The 18872-nt window shown below is 42.7% G+C and overlaps 2 protein-coding genes across 3 annotated transcripts in view; both read right to left on the bottom strand.

Moving 5' to 3' along the window:
- PCYT1A (phosphate cytidylyltransferase 1A, choline) overlaps window positions 1–18872 on the bottom strand; it is a 61758-nt gene that overhangs the window by 36763 nt on the left and 6123 nt on the right. The window lies entirely within an intron of this gene.
- Window positions 14804–15377, bottom strand: LOC102480317 (60S ribosomal protein L23a). Its single transcript, XM_006156792.3, has one exon. It carries the CDS (start codon window positions 15332–15334, stop codon window positions 14864–14866), a length of 471 nt encoding a protein of 156 aa, XP_006156854.1. The 5' UTR covers window positions 15335–15377; the 3' UTR covers window positions 14804–14863.

Below are 18872 nucleotides of genomic sequence, written 5' to 3'. Positions count from 1 at the left end.
CCAGCGACATAGCCATTATGCCAACTGCTTGTCCCTCTTTTTTTTTTTTTTAACAAAGTCCGAGAGATAAGGACTTTCCATTTCTCCATATTATCAAGATTTAGGGCATGTATGTACATGCACCCAGCATGTTTTTCAAACCACCAAGGCTGGGACTCAAACCTCGAATGGTAGTGTGGGATCCAGTTCTTTATGTACAGCACTGTGGGGCCAACCCCAGCATAGAGTATCTTTTTTTTAAGCATTATTTTTATTTTAACTTTATTTATTTACTTTATTTATTTTCAATTTTGACCAGAGACGGACAGAGTGAGAGTGAGAGAGAAAGAGAGGGAAAGTGAGAAGGCAAGCCACCAGGTCCAGGACTCAAACCACAGTTGGCTCTGTGGGAGTCCAGAGCCCTTAACCACCACACCACGTGACAGCTCCACATAGTGTATCTTTTTAAATGTCCTTTCCCTTTTTTTTTTTTTTTTGAGAGAGATTTTTATTATAGGGTGTGTACACTCGCCAGAGAAACAGAGACAGAGAGACAGAAAGTGAGAAATCACCCCCTCCCCACACAGAGGATGGCCACAATCTCTTCTCCTCCACTCTCCTCTCAGGATTTTGGGCACGCTCATGCTCATGCACACATGGACACGCACACACAAACACATGCCCGGCGTGAGTTTTAAAGTTGCCAGGTTTGGGATGTGACGTGGGAGTCCAGTAACATACCCATTATGCCGCTTGCTGATCCCTTCCATTCCTTTTTCAGTACTCATTTCCTCACCCTCTTTCAGGGCCTTAGCATCTCAGACTTAGTTGGAGTCCCCACCTATTAAAAGTCCACCAAGGCTCAGGCACAGGGACACAGATGGTGGCGGGCTACCCATGAAACCCGGGTTCAATCCTAGCCCAAAGTGAACAGACTGGGTATGGCAGCACAGGCCGGTAATCCTGCTAACTGGGAGGCTGGGGCAAAGAATCACAACAGCGAGACCCTGTTAAAAATACTCACCTTTGGGACCAGCAGTTGGTATAATAGCTATGTCACTAGACTCCCGTATAGTAGACTGCGGTTCGAGTCCTGGACCCGGTGGCTTAAATTTACACCAGGCGCATGTGCATGCGTGCCCGAGAGGAGAATGGAGGAGAAGGGATTGCGGCAGAGCCATCCCCCCTGGGGGGAGTGATTTCTCGTTTTCTGTCTCTCTGTCTCTTTTTGGAGAGCACATATGCCCTACAGCAAAAACCTCTCAAAAAACAAAAAACAAAAAAAAACAAAAACAAAAAAAAACCACCTTCAGGGCCAGCGGGTAGCATGGTGGTTAGGGCACTCGAACTGCTGACTGCAATTCAAGTCCCAGACCTGACAGCTTGCCTTCTCACTTTCTCTCTCTCTCTGTCTTACTCTGGTGGGTACACATGCCCTATGGGAAATATAAAAAATAGTAATGATAAATACAATTAAAAGGATAATTCTTAAAAAAAAAAAAAAATCCCATGTTTCTCTCTCTCTCTCTCATTTAAAAAAAAAATGGGTCAAGTCCTGGACCTGAAGGCTTGCTTTCTTACTTTCTTCTCTCTCTCTCTCTCTCTGTCTCTCTCTCTCCCCCTGCCCCCGCATCTCTCTCTGTGTGTCTCTCTCTAGAAATATTGAAATAAAAATAATAAATAAAGTTAAATAAAATAATTCTTAAAAAAAAAACAAAAACTGGGCTTCTATTTGCCCACAAAGGAAAATTTATTTTTTAATGTCTCATTTAGTAGAACGCTCTTGCGACTATCAAAAAAAGTTTTGAATAGTCAATATTCCATGTTCAGATACTGACCTCTCCAACTCTGCACAGGGATATCTGCATTTTTCTTGACTAATATAATTTGTGTAAATAAATCGAGTTCTTGATCATGATGAAATTTTAAGCATCAGCCAGAAATTAAAGACGGGAACCTCTATGATCAACTGTCATCTCTGCCTACAATGTGGTCAGTGCAAAACTCGCAGAGCAGAAGTGGCAAAGGCCAGACAGAATGGCCATCCTGCCTGACAGTCCCTAAGAAGATCTTCTGAAGGAGATTTTCATCTAAACAATTACAGTTGTGTATCTCACTTTCTCTCCTCCAGCTAAATTCCAGTGGCACTGTGACAAGGTCTACAAGAAACCTGGCCTAATTCTTAGACTAAAGTTGACACCCCATGAGTCAGGCTAAGTATTAGGCTGACATGAAAAAAAGGTCATATAAAATAAAGATGAGCACCACCCAGAAACTTACCTTCCTCACAAATGCTAATTAAAATGGAAGAAGGATGCTATACATTTAACACAAAGTTCATAGTGATAGTGATCAGAGTTTTTGTTTTTGTTTTAAGAGAGATTTTTGCTGTAGGGTACATGCGGTAGCCGGAAGAGACAGAGAAACAGTAAGTGAGAAATCACCCTCTGGGGGATGGCCATTTCATAACCCCTTCTCCTCCATTCTCCTCTCGAGATCTTGGGCGTGCACGCACACGCACCTGGTGTGAGTTTCAAGCTGCCAAGTCTGGGACTCGACCCATGGTCAGCCATGTGGGAGTCCAGCGATGTAACCATTATGCCACCTGCTGGCCCCACTGACCAGAGCTTTTCTCCACTATTTTTTTCAAAATATCCAGAGGTCTTACTCTTATCTCACTGGTCTGAGCGGCCTACTGTTTCCTCAGTCCGATCAGTGACTAGTTTCTAATGTGCATACCACAGGACGCTGCTCTATATTGTTTGATTCTTCTCAGGGTAGGAAAACAAAATCTGCTATGAAAAATATCATCAGAAGGGCCAGCCTGTGGCTTGGTAATTAAGGTGTCTGGATCCCCAATGGCCAACTGTGTGGTTTGCATCCGGACCCAACAATTTGAAAATCACACCAGGCACAAATGTGTGCATGCAAATGGAGGAGAAGGCACTGTAGCATCACTATGCCCTATGGGGGGAGGGGGTACTTTGTTGTGTTTTCCCCCATCCCCGCCCCCACCCCAGTGAATACATATGCCCTCTAGCAAATTCAAGAGAGAGAAAAAGAGGAAAAAAAAAAAAAAAGAAATACAACCAGCAATTTGGTGTCAGCCAAACCAATAATAAGAGTACTCACTGTGTACAGGTACTATAACATAATTCGTAAAGTACAAACTGAACCTGGAAGACACTAGGCTAAGTGAAATACACCAGGCACAGGAAGAGAAATACTTCGTGATCTCACTTACACTTGGAATGTAAAAAAAGTCAAACTTAGGGGACTAGCAGATAGCATAATGGTTACACTGCTGGACCCCCACGTAGTTGACGGCGGTTCGAGTCCCAGTCCTAGCAGTTTTAACCTCACACCGAGCGCATGTGTGCCCAAGATCCCAAAAGGAGAATGGAGGAGAAGGGACTGCAGCAGGGTCACCCCCACAGAGGGAGTGATTTCTCCCTGTCTCAATGTCTCTGTCTCTTTCTCTCTGGCAAGTGCACGAGCCCTATAGCAAAAATCTCTTAAAACAGAACGTCACTCATAGGAGTGGAGAGTAGAATTATTGGAAGGAAAGGAAGGGTGGGAAAGGGTAATGTTGGTCAAAGGGTATAAAATTTCAGTTAGACAGGAGGACTCAGCTTTAGTGATCTATTACACAGAATGATGACTATACTAAATTATAAAGCATTATATATTTCCACATGTCTAGAAGGGTAAATTTTAAATGTTTTCACTACAAAAAAAAAAAAAAAGGGGGGGGTACCAGCAGTTGGCATAATGGCTGTGTTGCTGGACTCCCATGTAGTTCACCGCGGTTCAAGTCCTAGACCGGGTGGCTTAAACTCGCGCCGGGGTGCATATGCGTGCGTGCCCAAGAAACTGAGAGGAGGATGGAGGAGAAGGGATTGCGGCATGGCCATCCCCCCTGGGGGGCAATTTCTCACTTTCTGTCTCTCTGTCTCTCTGAGTCTTTAAGGCGAGCACACCATACTAAAACGCTCTCCAAAAAAAAAAAAAAAAAAAACTGACTTATCAGCTCAATTCAATCATTCTACAATGTAAATATACATTAAAACATCTGTATACACCTGTATACTCCATAAATATATACAATTACCCTCTATCAATAAAAAAAATAAAATTAAGCTCGTCCCACCATTTTCCCACACCACCGTAATGGTGCGCATGAATGTCCCGGCTAATGCTCTCAAGAGCACCAACAATGCTGGAAAGAGAGGCCAACGCCAGGCTCTCACTAGGCCGTGCTCCAGAGTCCTTGTCCGGTTTCTGACTGTGATGATGAAGATGGTCACATAGTGAACTTGAAATCATCGATGCCCACAGAGCTGTAAGAACTGCTGTGAACCTCACTGGCAGGTTAAACAGGTGTGGAGCGATTCGGCCCCAGATTTGATGTACTCAAAGATCAAGAGAAAGGCAGAATAATCTGCTCCCATCCCCTCAATTTGGTTTCATCGCACTGACAACCTCAGCCAGCATCATGGGCCATGAAGAAGATGGAAACATGCAGGAGGGAAAACCTGGGATTCTCTTCCTAGGGATGTAATACACACATGCAAATAAAATGCCTCAGTGGAAAAAATAGATAAAATTGTTAAAATAAAGTACAAACTATTTTCTCAAGGAGTCTTCAGTCAAAGCCAATCATATTTTTTTTTTTTTGAGAGAGAGATATTTTGCTAAAGGGCATGTGCACTCACCAGAGAGACAGAGAGAAAGCAAGAAATCAACCCCAGGGGAAATGGTCACGTTGAAATCCCTTCTTCTCTCGGGATTTTAGGCATACATGCACGTCTGCCCGGCATAAGTTTTTGTTTTTGTTCTGTAGAGGTTTTTTCTTTTTTGCTATAGGGTGCATGTGCTCGCCAGAAAGACAAGAAAGAGACAGAGAGACAGAAAGTGAGAAATCACGCCCCAGGGGGGATGGCCACGCCTCAATCCCTTCCCCTCCATTCTCCTCTTGGGATCTTGGGCACACACGCACACTCGCCCGGCGTGAGTTTAAGCTGTCTGGTCTGGAGCTTGAACCGCGATCAGCTACATGGGAGTTCAGTGACATAGCCATTACGCTAACTGCTGATCCCCTGGCATAAGTTTTTTAAGCCACCGGGTCCAGGACATGAACCGTAGTCAACTATGTGGGAGTCCAGTGATGTAACCAATACACCAGCTGCTGGTCCCAGAAACCACATTCTTCAAAGTGTTTATGACAGGGCCAGGTGGTGTGGTGGTTAGGCACAGAACTCCCACATGTCTGATTACTGTTCAAGTCCTAGGCCTGGCAGCTTGTTTTCTCTCTTTCTCTCTCTCTCTCTCTCTCTCTCTCTCTCTCTCATGACTATAGCAAGGTAAATAATAAAATAAAATAAAATAATTCTTTTTTTAAAAAATTTTATGACAGCCAGCCAGGTGGCACAGTGGTTAAGGTGACTGAATCCCACAGGACTGACCACATGATTTGAGTCCTGGACTTGGCAGCTTGAAAAAAAATCACATTAAGGAGACTAGCAGATGGTGTAATGGTTATGTCATTGGACTCCCACATAGCAGACTGTGGTTCAAGTCCCAAACCTGGCAGTTTAAAACTCTTGCCAGGCACGTGTGTGTATGCCAAAAATCCTGAGAGGAGACTGGAGAAGAGAGACTGAGGCCTGGTCATTACTCATTGGGAATGGCCAACAAAGAAGAGGGGGTGATTTCTCACTATCCGTCCAGTGAGAGTACATGCCTTACAGCAAAAATCTCTCTAAAAAAGAAAGAAAGAAAGAAAGAAAAGTTACAATGGGCACACGTTAGTGTGTGCCCGAAGTCCCAAGAGAAGAGAGAAGGGACTGCAGCATGGCCATCACCCTGCTGGAATGATTTCTCACTTTCCCTTTTTCTTTTCTCTCTCTCTCTTTCTCTAGTGAGCACACATGCCCTATAGCAAACTAAAAAATGTTTTAAATGCTATAATATAAAATGCTCTTTAGGATTCTAAAGCCATTAGGTGAAAGTTTGCTGAAGAACAGGATGTTTACACAGTTTTCAAGTATCTCTCCATAGATTATGTATTAATTGCAAAAGGAAAAGATCTACCTTGAGAGTAGAAAACCCCTCAGTGGGACCAGCAGATGGCATAATGATTATGTCACTGGACTCTCACATAGTCAACTGCAGTTCAAGTCCTGGGCTGGGCAGCTTGAAACTAACGCCAGGTACGTGCACATGTGTACCCAGAATCCTGAGTGAAGAATGGAAGAGGGACCAGCAATTGGCGTAATGGCTATGTTGCTGGACTCCCATGTAGTCGACCACGGTTCAAGTCCTGGACCCGGTGGCTTAAACTCACGCTGGGCGCATGTGCATGCATGCCCAAGATCCCAAAAGGAGAAGGGATTGTGGCATGACCATCACTGCCTGGGGGTGATTTCTATCTCTCTGTCTCTCTCTGTCTTTCTGGCGAGCTCATGCACCCTATAGCAAAAACCTCTCAAAAAAAAAAAAAAAAAGAATGGAAGAGAGGTGACCGGCTTGGACCTCCCACCTGGGAGGGGATTTCTCGCTTTCTACACACGCCTACAGCAAAAATCTCTCTCTAAAAAAAAAAAAAAGCCAAAAGCAAAATCATCAATAATGCCTCCTGAGGAGAGCCACTTAAGAGCATATTATCTGCCAAATGTGTAACTTGTATCGATTTATGAAGAAACAAACTCCAATTAACAACAAGCCTATTCTTCTACAACAAGTCTATATTCTCCAAAAAATGTAAGTCATGAAAAACAATGAAAGGCTGAGAGATTGTTCCAGGATAAAAAGACTGAAGAGGCCAGCCCCATGGCCAGGTGGTTAAGACAGCTGGATCTGAGATGGCTGGCAATGTGCTTCAAATCCTGGCCCCAGCGGCTTGAAACATACAGCAGCTACATGTGCAACTGTCCGAAATTCTGACAGGATGGAGACAAGGAAAAGTGATTCAGGTGTGACCACAGCCTATTATGGAGTGCTTTCTTTTTCTCCCTGTTTCTCTTTCTCTGGCAAGTGCTCATGTCCTCTGGCAAATTTTTTTTTTTAAAAATCACTGTTGTAGAGCCAGCACCATGGCACAGTGGTAATGCACTGCTCAAGAGAAGCCAGATCCCCCAGGGACCAGCAGTTAGTGTAATGGCTATGTCGCTGGACTCCCACGTAGTCGACTGCGGTTCTCATCCCGGACCCGGTGGCTTAAAACTCACGCTGGGCGCGTGTGCGTGCGTGCCCAAGATCCCAAGAGGGGAATGGAGGAAAAGGGATTGCGGCGTGGCCATCCCCCCTGGGGGGTGATTTCTTTCTTTCTGTCTCTCTTTCTGGCGAGCAAACACGCCCTATAGCAAAATCCTCTCAAAAAAAAGAAAAAAAAAAAGAGAGAAGCCAGATCCACCATGGTGACCAAAGTTCAAGTCCCTAGTCCAGTCACCCTGGTACATGCCAGACACGTGTGCAACGGTCCAAGATCCAACAGGTTGGAAGACAAGGAAGGGAATGATGGCGTGACCAGACCCTCTGAAAGATATTTCCCTCTCTCTCTCTCACTCATGTACTCATGTGCTATGTCATGAATAAAGAAGAGAAAAAAGGAGTCACTGTTCTAGCAAGAAGTCTAGATTCCAGAATCTAGCTTGATGAAGAAACATTATAACTACTAACAGTGAGCACTTATATAACACCTATGTGTCAAAAACTTTAAAAATATGGGAACCAGCAGTTAGCTTAATGGCTATCTCACTGGACTCCCATGTAGTCGACTGCAGTTCGCGTCCCGGACCCACTTGCTAAATTTCACGCTGGGCGCGTGTGCATGCGTGCCCAAGATCCCGAGAGGAGAATGGAGGAGAAGGGATTGCGGCGTGACCATCCCCCCTGGGGGGTGATTTCTTGCTTTCTATCTCTCTGTCTCTTTCTGTCTGTCTGGCGAGCACACGCGCCATATAGCGAAAATCTCTACAAAAAAAAAAAATTTAAAAAATAAACAAAATAAAATAAAAAAACATTAAAAATATTAAAACTCTCGGGAAGTCCAAGTGGTGGTTCAATGGTAATGCAACTGGACCCATGGGAGAAATCCAATGCTGACACCTGGGGCCTCCCACAGCAAGTCAAGAATGTGTGTGTGCCCATGATCCAGGCAGATTGTGGCAGGAACAATCCGTTGATGTTGGCTACCTCTCCTTCTTTTTTTTTTTCTCTCAATCAGAGGAAACACATAATCATCATCATCATCATCATCATCATCATCATCATCTCTCTTAGGTTGGCTCTATAGTCATTGGTTAAGGGAGCTGGATCCTACATGGCTGACCACAACTCAAATCCCGACCCTGGCAGCTTGAAAAACGTAACAGGTGTGTGTGTGTGTGTATGTGTGTGTGTATGCCCAGAATTTTAACAAGTCAGAGGAACAGAGAAATAATTGCAACGTGACCATGCCCCATGGGGAGGTAGGGGTATTCTCTTTCTTTCTCTTTGGCAAGTGCATGTATCCTTTGAAAATTAAAAAAAAACAAATAATGTATGGGAAAAAACCCTCTTTTAGTGCTCATAAGCCTTTGATAAAGATATATTATTTTTGTCACTTACCTGACAGATAAGGAAAGTGAGGTACAAAAGATAAGGTCACACAGTTAGCAAGAGGTCAAGCTAGAAATCAAATTCAGCCAGCTAGGCTACTAAGGAAATGCGATGCCACACTATATAAGAAGGTACTCCACAGACGAGTATCTCTAAATGTTTGAATGCCTCTGAGGTTGGCAGAGCAGAGATGAATTCTATGGAAGTCCAGATAACAGTTAATGGGTCACTGGTTAGAAGATGTAGAGACAATTTTAACTAAATATACTGACACCTTTCCAGAAATGAGAGTTATCTGAAAAGGGACTGGGTTACTTCAGAAGGCACTGCATTTTTGCACAGCAAGACATTCAATAAGAGGTTTTCTTTAGAGACATCACTGAGTTGCAGAAAACATTTAGGATGAGGCAGAATGTGTAGAAATGCTTTTCAATTTATTTCAGAGACAAGACTGTAACAATCTAGCATCTGTGGTAGTACGTGTATATTTACAATTAAAAGTGCCAATTTACAACTAAGTTTAGTATGAAATTTTGAGTAAGATTTCACCACCCTTCCTGTCCAGCCCCATAAACCTTCAGTTGCACTGTAGCCTTTGATTTAAAAAAAATCTTAGAAAATGTTGCGTGCAATCACCTGTTAAAAGAATTTAATGATAGAGGAGTCTGAGTTAGTACTGGATCTTTGAGAAATGGAGCACAAGAAAAGTCAAGGGGGACCAGCAGTTGGTGTAATGGCTATGTCGCTGGACTCCCATGTAGTCGACCGCAGTTCGAGTCCCGGACCCAGTGGCTTAAACTCACACCGGGAACGTGTGCATGCGTGCCCAAGATCCTGAGAGGAAAATGGAGGAGAAGGGATTGCAGCGTGGCCATCCCCCCTTGGTGGTGATTTTTCAGTTTCTGTCTCTGTCTATCTGGTGAATGCACGTGCCCTATAGCAAAAACCTCTCAAAAAAAAAAAAAAAAAAAAAAAAGGACAAGAAGATTAGAAATGGACAAAAACATATTTTTATAAACAAGTAAACGGGAAAGGGAATATAGCTTAGTGTTTCAAAGCTGAAAATTATCATTAGTATCAAAAATAATAATAGGTGATTTTATCTAAAAGTATTATCAATGGTCTCAGGCTTCAGAAAAATTAGTTCATAAACGGGCTAACATTATGTCAGTATAAGAACTACATGAAGTTATTCTTGGCACAGTCATGGTGGCACACGCTGCTAAGACACTGCTATTTTGAGATCAGGTCACATGAGAGGTCCTTCGATTCCTGGCTCATGCTAGGCAGGCCGGGCACAGCAGTATGTGCCTATAGTCCTGGTTATCCGGGAGGCTAGGGCAGAGGATCCCACCATGGCAAAACCTTGTCAAAAGTCAGTACCTCTCTCTGGTCAATTAACTTTTTTAAAAAAAGGTATTCTTTTTCAAGTGAATGAAACCTGCCTGTTTATATGGGTAGTTTTGACCCACTAGGACTGGTACATCCCTTGGGGAAGAACGTAAAGATATACACCCCGTCTAAAGCAGACCCTTCTGATACATGGAGATACAATAATCGTGTTCCTGAAGTCTCGGCCTTTCACAGATAAACATTGCCCACAACTGTTCAAGATGCCCTCGCTAGGCCCAGCCTCAGAAGCGCAGTTGGTAACATACTCAGCTTCAGTCAGTCCCAGAAGCCAGCCATGGGTTCGGACACCCAGTCCAGTCAGTCCCAAACACACCAGATGTGCCACACCTGCCCAGGATTCCGACAAGCTGGAGGGAAGGGACCACAGTGACCAGATGCTATTGAGAGTGCTTTTCTCTTTCTCCCTGTCTCTTACGTATGCACACACACTTTCTACCAAGAATAAATAAAATAATAAGGAAATAAAAGATTCCCTCACCATCCTTCAACCTCTTTAAAACTTGCAGTGTGTCTATCTGCCACTTAAACTGCGATCCCAAAAGTAAAATCAATGATGTCTAATCAGTATCACAGAGAAGCAGAGTACAATGAGACTTTTTCCTCTTCTGATATTACATATCAAAGCCTAAGTACTGGGCTGGCCCGATAGCCTAGTGGTTAAGGGAGCCTGATCTCAAATGGTTGACAGTGATTCAAATCCTGGCCTGGCAGCTTGAAACACATGCTGGGTGCAAGTGCACATGTGCCCAAAATCCTGACAGGATAAAGAAGTGGAGGAGAAGGCGAATGACCACAGCCCATTGGGAGATGCGTTCTCTTTCTCTCTCTGTTTCTCACTGGCCAGAGTACATGGTCTCTGGAAGGTTTTTGTTTTTGTTTTTTTAGTGTGCTATAGGGTGCATGTGCTCTAGAGAGAGACAGAGAGAGAGTGAAAGTGAGAAAGCATGTCCCAGAAGACATGACCTCAACAAAACCCTCCCTCCTCTATTTTCCTTCCAGGATTTTGGGGATGCACACACACACACCTGGCGTTGTTCAAGTCACCTGGTCTGGGATTCAAACAGTGGAGTCAACCATGTGGGATCCAGCACCTTAACCACCACATTATCTGGCTGGCCCTATATTATCTTTTTTTTTAAACTGCCAAGGGCATGTATGCTCACTAGACAGAGAAAAAAAAAAGGAGAAAGTACCCCCCAAAGGGACGTGAGCATACCACACTCCCTTCTCCTCCATGTCTCCCTGTCAAGATTTTGGGCACTCATGCACACACACCGAGACCTAGCATGTTTTTCAAGCTCCTGGGGCCAGGATTTGAACCACGGTCGGCGATGTAGAATCCGGCTCCCTTACCTATGTTGCCAGGGCTGGCCCTACATTATCTTTTATGTTAGGTTTTAAACTGAGGTCTTAAGATCTGCTGAATTCAGAGCATATCTAACACTTTTTGGGTTTCAATATAAAATACTTCATCTTATCCACTTCCTCAGGAAATGAAACACACCATGGTCACAGACATTCCATTAATTGAACCCCAATTTAGAAATTATAAAGAGACTAATCTTCTGCTTTCCTCTACATCTACCACTAACTGTTAAATTTTGACATTACAGGGCTCTCAAGTGGTTTTCATTTCCCATTGGCTCTCTTGGACTATCCCCTTATTTTCTCATGTATACTATTATCAATCACTAAAGCATATAAAATAATTCCATTTGTGCTTAAAACAATGGAAAAAGTTTCTCTAATGAGCCAATAGATGGCTGCCTAGACACAACAACTTTGCTACCGAGAAAGTACACAGAAAGGCCAGAATACTACTACTAGGAAAAGATGTGGGCTGCTCACCTCCCTGGGCCCCGGCCTGTTCCATCTGTGGAATGCACCTCTATCTCCCTCAGTAAACCTTGTGCTCAGCTTGTTTTCTCACTTTGCTGCGACAGGGAGAAACAGATTGCATATTTCTCAACCTAACATATCTGGTGTCACAACTCAGATTGCCCAAGCAGCATACTCAAGCACATGTCCTCTTGATAGTGGGTCCCTCCTAATGACCCTGACTGCTCAAGTGTCCTCAACTACTATTTCAGCAGCTATGGGAATTTCCATGCTCTATGAATTGATCTAGGACAGGTAGAGTCAAGGGAATGGGGCTCTTTCCCCACATTGCCTCATCAGCAGGAACTACAATACCCCAAAGCAAATACCCTTTGAGGGGGGGATTTATTAGGAGTTGTTAGAAATGATAAGCTTAGTTAGGCATTTATAGATCAGAGACTAGCCTGGAACACAAAGAAACTTTAAGGAGTGAGGACATGATGTGTGCATAGTGACTCAACTTCCTACAGCATAAGACCTGAAAGAAACAAAAATTAACAAATCAAAGGAGGTCTAAGGGCACCTATTTCAGAATAAGCAAAAGACCTAAAGCAGAATAAAAGGGAACTCTGGGAAGGACGCAGGGCTGCCTGCCTCCCTTGGCAATGGCCCATTATGTCTATGGGATGTATCTCTAGCTCCCTCAGGAAATCTTGCGCTGAGCTTGAAAAAGAAAGTACATGAGAGGATGAGGACATACTGAGGATGGTTAGGTACACTGTAATATCGTGTTTTCAATTCATTATACTCAAATTTAACTGTACCTAAAATCACACTATTTCTTTTTTGAAAAGCACATTTATTTATCTCCTCGATGAGTGAGAGACAAATAGAACACTCAATAGGGTCCATACTCCACCCTAGCCAGCCCAGGATCATGGACATGCACGTGCCCAGCACCCTTCCATATGTGTTAGTCTTGCAGAGCATCTCACTGTGCCATTCATCCCCTCTATCCATACCGCCTTCGCAACATTAAACATTGGAACACCTCCAGCAGTGGGGAATAATACTCCTCAGACTCTCCATTTACGATAACCTCATTCTTGTAATCAATCAACACCATTCAAGTAAAGGTTCAGTGATGGCCCTGAAAAAGGTGGCTTTAAATATCTACATTCAAGAGAGTTAAAAATATACATATGGGGTCAGCAGGTGGCATGGTGGATAAGGTGTAGGACTCCCACATGGCCAATCACAGTGTGAGTCCTGGACCTCCAACTTGAAAATCACACCAGGTGTGTTTGTGTGCATCCCCAAAATCCCAGGAGGAGAATGGAGAAGGGATTGCAACATGACTGACCCCCCTTAGGGGGTGATTTCTCACCTTCCCTCTCTCAGTCTCTGTCTCTCCAGCAAGCACACACAAAATTTTTTTTAATTTTTAAAGATTATATGGGAACCAGCAGTTAGCGTAATGGCTATGTCGCTGGCCTCCCACGCAGTCGACCACAGTTCGCGTCCTGGACCCAGTGGCTTAAAACTCACGCCGGGCGCGTGTGCGTGCGTGCCCAGGATCCCAAGAGGAGAATAAAGGAGAAGGGATTGCAGCATGACCATCCCCCTTGGGGGGTGATTTCTCGCTTTCTGTCTCTCTGTCTCTTTCTGTCTGTCTGGCGAGCGTACACGCCCTATAGCAAAAAACCTCTCCAAAAAAAAATTATATATATACACACATACACATATATATGTACACATACATACACATATATTTGTACGTATATGTGAGTATATCTATATATGTGTGTGTGTGTGTGTGTGTGTGTGTGTGTGTATGTGTGTGTACATACAGGCTGCTTTAATCTCTGTTTTCCAAAGAGCGATAGGTTTGGGAAATGATGGCACCTTCTCAGAGCCAATACAGTAGAAGGTCAAAATGGGGTAGATTTCCTAATGCCAAATGGATCCTGGCATCCACCCACAGCACCCACACTAATTAAGCAGGGATGAGTCATAATGAAAAGCTGTTGGAGCCAGAATGCAGAACCTCCCTCATAAGCCCTCCTAGGCTGAGCCAAAACTTTGTTTCCTTAGTGTTTTATTCTCCTTTATCAAAACAGCTATAATAAAAGAGAGATGAGGGGGTTGACAGGCAGAATGCAGCATTAATTTGCAAGGCCTGACCTTTCCATCACTGCTGCTATTTAGTCAGATAGTTTTAAAGACAGCTTGGTCACTACAATTCTCCATTTGAGCCCTGATTCTAACTATGAACATAAATGCCCACCCTACCCACCACCACCACCACCCTGCCTACTAAGTGCATTAGCGTCTCTAAACTCCTCTCAAAATATAGAATGTCATGTCTGTGCCTGTGGTTTTTACTCGGATTCACAAAATCTGGCTCCATCTCTGCTGACTCACCTCACAGCACACACTGCTTGCCTTGTTCTTCAATGATCTAATAGATGGCTGCTTGGATAAATGACTGCTAGAGAATAAATGGAAAATGTGAGTTTGTGGAGGGGATGGGATAGCAGTGAATAGATACTAAGGGGAGATCTAGTCAAGTGTTTTCACAATGTGAACGTCCTGAAGGAGATAAAAATCTATGTGCTGGCATGCATATTCTTGTCCCTTAAAGACAAAAGGCTCCTATAAGAAGTTTTAGAGACTCCCATTTAACCCCCTCTATGAATCCCCTCTATTCTGCTTCCTCATTGCTAGTATTTAGCAAGTACTCCAAGCTAAAGAGAAAGTGAGCACTGCTTCCTACACCATAATGAACTAAACAGCAGCAAGTTGCAATCACATATACTTATCCAAATTTCAAAAATCTAATTCAGACTTGACTGGTTACTACTGAGAACTATAAACAAAAGAGGGCATATAGATTTTTCCTTTGCATTTTGTTCTTGCTTCTCCCCATTATCTTCTTCAGTAAAAGTGGGCCTACATTATCTTCTTCAGTAAAAGTCTATACTCAGCATTTTTCTTTTTTTTTTTTATGGTGGAAAAAATGTGTATTTAGAATTAGCCAGTTGGACTTGCTTTAGATGAACCCAATTTTGTTGGCAACATCCAGAGCATCGTAATCGGGAGCCGGTCGCACAGATGCCTTCTTCTCTCCGTTAGGCCTGATTAGAGTGTTGACCTTGGCCACATCAATGTCACAGAGCTTCTTCCCAGCCTGTGTGACCTGGTGCTTGTCAGCCTTGACATCCACGATGAACACAAGTGTGTTGTTGTCCTCTATCTTCTTCATGGCAGACTCGGTTGTCAGGGGGAACTTGATGATAGCATAGTGGTCAAGTTTGTTTCTCCTGAGGGTGCTCCTCCGAGGATATTTAGGCAGCCTCCGCAGCCTGAGTGTCTTGGGTCTCCGGAAGGTGGGTGATGTACGGATCTTCTTTTTTTTGTGGCTGTGGACGCCTTTCAGCACTGCCTTCCTTGCCTTCAAAGCCTTCGCTTTAGCTTCAGCTTTGGGAGGGGCAGGAGCTTCCTTCTTCGCTTTCGGCGCCATTTTGGCGAAAAGGACCCTCCTATACTCAGCATTTTTCTACTGGCATACCAGTTCTGAAGCTGAGTGAACAAGCATACTTCATATTTGAGATTTTTGACCTGCTCTACGATGCAACCTCTGAAGACACCAAGGTTATAGAACACCTAATACTTCTGGCATTCATTACTCATGTCATCTGCTGTGTATTCAGGCTTTTCTGAAGACAACAGTGAAGTGATAATACTCCCGAGTAATGGCTTTTGAAGCCTGAGGGAGGATATGGCTAAGTCAAAAGAACCTGCAGATCTCCTAGATCAGGAGTCAGCAAACTGCAGCTAGCAGGCCAAAGATGGCCCACTGACTTTGTAATTGAAGTTTTATTGGAATACAGCCATCCTCATTCATGTATTGTCCATGGATGCTTTTGTGCTACAGCAGCAAAGCTGAGTAGTGGTAACAATATGACTTACCAAGCCTAAATATTTACCATCTGGCACTTTCCAAAAATGTTTGTGGACTCCCTTCCTAGATGGAGACAAGTTACTGGTGGCAAATTCTACCTAGATTCTTGCATTCTAAAGTGGGAGACAATGCTAGGTATAAGATTATTTCAAGATTTTGCATTCTAACTTTCTAATACAGGATTACTACACTTTATGCAACTAGCCCATACATATCCCCATACTCTGCAGAATGAGTCAGAAGAACACCTGCTTTGAGAACTTCTAAATGTAAAGGTGAATTTCACATTATCCACATTGAAAGATTAGGTTTGCCAGAGGGCAGGTGTGTTTGCTAGACAAGAAAGCACACCCAATAGAGCGTGGTCATACTGTAATCGTTTCTCCTCCACTTCTCCAGCCCATCAGAATTTGGAACACCCACAGACACATACGTGCCTGATAGTTTGCTTTTCAAGCCACCAGGGCTGAGATTCAAACTGCGGTGAACCATGAAGGACTGGGCTCCCTCACATAGCACTCAATGTCTGTTATAGAGCCAACTCAACAGATTATTTTTAAACTAGAGTTTAATATTATTCTTCAATATTTGAGGCCTGTAAATTGCTACATTTAAGATCTTATCTTTGAACTTGATCCCTTCCTTGTAATTTCTTCAGAGAAACCCTTGTTAAATAAGCATTGATTGGGAACTTACTCTGTGCCCGACCCTGGGTTAGCCGCTCGAGTAAAATAAAGTTTATACTTGGACCTGGCCACACAGTAGACTATTTCAGGAAACGGATTATCCTAAAAACCAGAGAAGGGGAGTCAACCTGTGGCATAGTGGTTAAGGCAGTTGGATCTCACATGGCCAACTGTGCAATTCAAGTCATGGACCCAGTGGCTTGAAAAATATATGAGGCACATGTGCATACACACCCAAACTCTGGAAAGGAGGAAGTAGAGGGGAGGACTGTGGTGTGACCATTCTCCATGGGTGGAGGGATCCTTTTTCTTTCTCTTTCTTTCTCCCCCTCCAGTGAGTATACATGCCCTCTGGTAAAATTGGAAAAAAAAAGATAGAAGAGACACTTGTACCAGTTCTGATCATTGAGCCATTCTACTCTACTACATTCTGCCATAAGAGACCGTGAGTAGACTGATATCACAGCCACTAGGCATTAGGCACTGCAGCAGAAGAGGCTGGATCCCAGGGATCGAGTCTTCACCCCATTGGCAAGACACTAGGCATATATTCATGCCCAGGATCCTGACAGGATCGAAAGGTAGAGAAAAAAGGATACAGTGGGTAAGCCCTATGCTTAGATTGTGCTCTTCCTACAGCAAGTTACTGAACTTACATCTCTAAAGCGGGGTCTATAATAGAATTTAGGGAGTCTATAAATTTGAACCAAAAAAATTCTATCTTTATTTCAACGAACCTTTGATGAATTCATTGTTTCTTTCAATTAAGAACATAAACCAGGGGACCAGCTGGTGGCATGGTGGTTAGGGCACTGGACACTCCCACATGGCAGACCACTGCTCGAGTCCCAAACCTGGTGGCTCCCAGTCTCACTTTCCCTCTCTCTCTGGTCAAATTAAAATAAATGAATAAATAAAATTAAAATAAATAATTTTTTGAAAAAGAACAGAAACCACAATAGTAGCAGAAGACTTAGTAGAAAAATAGATGTTTTCACCAACAGAAATCATGGATATTTTCATATCATGTTATACTTGTTACAAAAATGTCAAAATATTGTTTAAACCCATGATCATTTGAAATTTATTATAGTTATAAGACCATTGATATATAGTAATAAAAACATTATTTACTATGTTAATAAAAACATATACAGTGGAGCCAACAAGTGGCACGGTGGTTTACCACTGGACTCCCACATGGCTGGCTGTGGTTCGAGTGCTGGACCTGGTAGCTTGCTTCCTCACTTTCACTTTTTCTCTCATTGTCTCTCTCTGGTCAATTTTTAAGGTGGAGCTACATAAATAATGTTTTTAAAAATAAAAGCACACATATAGTGTTAAATTACACACTTAAAAATATTTTTATAACTGTATGTCAGTGTAATTGATTTTCTTTATGTATGTACTTTATTTTTTTACATATATAAACACTATTCCAAAAAGTGATTCCATAATGTTTCACCATATTGTTGAAATGGTCCATGACACAAAAAAAGATTAAGATCCTTAGGCCAAAAAACTAAACAAACAAAACACAAAGTAAATAAACATAATCACATCTAAGGTAATTCTCTGTAGATTAAAAAAAAAAAAAAAAAAAAAAAAAAGCTACCTGCTTTCTGTTAAGTATCATACACTTGGGGCTAGCAGGTGGCACGGTGATCTGGGGAGTGGATTCCCACATGGCTGACCGTGGTTCTGGTCCCAGACCTGGTGGCTTGCTTTCTTTCTTCCTCTCTCTCTCTCTGGTAAATGTATATGCCCTATAGCAAATTAATAATAATAAGTTAAATTAAATTAGTAATTCTTTAAAAAGAATTACACATTATTTTGTTCTCTAGAATGGGGCAAAGACCATCTGTCACCATTTTTAGCAGCCCTCATTTCAAAAGTGGTTTTCAAAGAGCTGTGAATGTGATATAACAGCCCAGCAGGTCCATGGGTTTCCCTGGCTCATTGGCAGTCATTCTAGTTCAAAAGACAAAAAAAAAAAAAAAAAGTCTGCTGTATCTATCTACTAATCTGGGTTTACAAACAGTAAAATTCTATTTTTATGTTAATGAAATAATGTATGTGAACAAACCTAATACACTGCTAAATATATTAGAAACTCAGTTTCTTCTTTTCCTATGGAACAAAGGTCTGTAATACACTAAAAAATAGACTATGTAAAAATGTACATTCCTTGAATTCACTAACTGAATCGAAGAAGGGAATTAGCATTTAAATTTTACCATACATCATTTATAAGTAATTAGCAAAACAAACCACTTGAAACATATGTCCAGGTATGCCTTTGACAGGAATGCTCTTAAAGGAGAAGGCTAGGACTGGAAACAGAAAGGGGCAAGCTTAGGAAAGAGGCCAAAGGACTTAGGAAAGAGGGTGTGCCAGAAGCCATAGAGCAG

This window comes from Tupaia chinensis, unplaced genomic scaffold, assembly GCF_000334495.1.
Source record: "Tupaia chinensis unplaced genomic scaffold, TupChi_1.0 Scaffold000515_1, whole genome shotgun sequence".
NCBI classification, from domain to species: Eukaryota; Metazoa; Chordata; class Mammalia; order Scandentia; family Tupaiidae; genus Tupaia; species Tupaia belangeri.
This window is presented reverse-complemented; position numbering and strand designations above follow the sequence as displayed.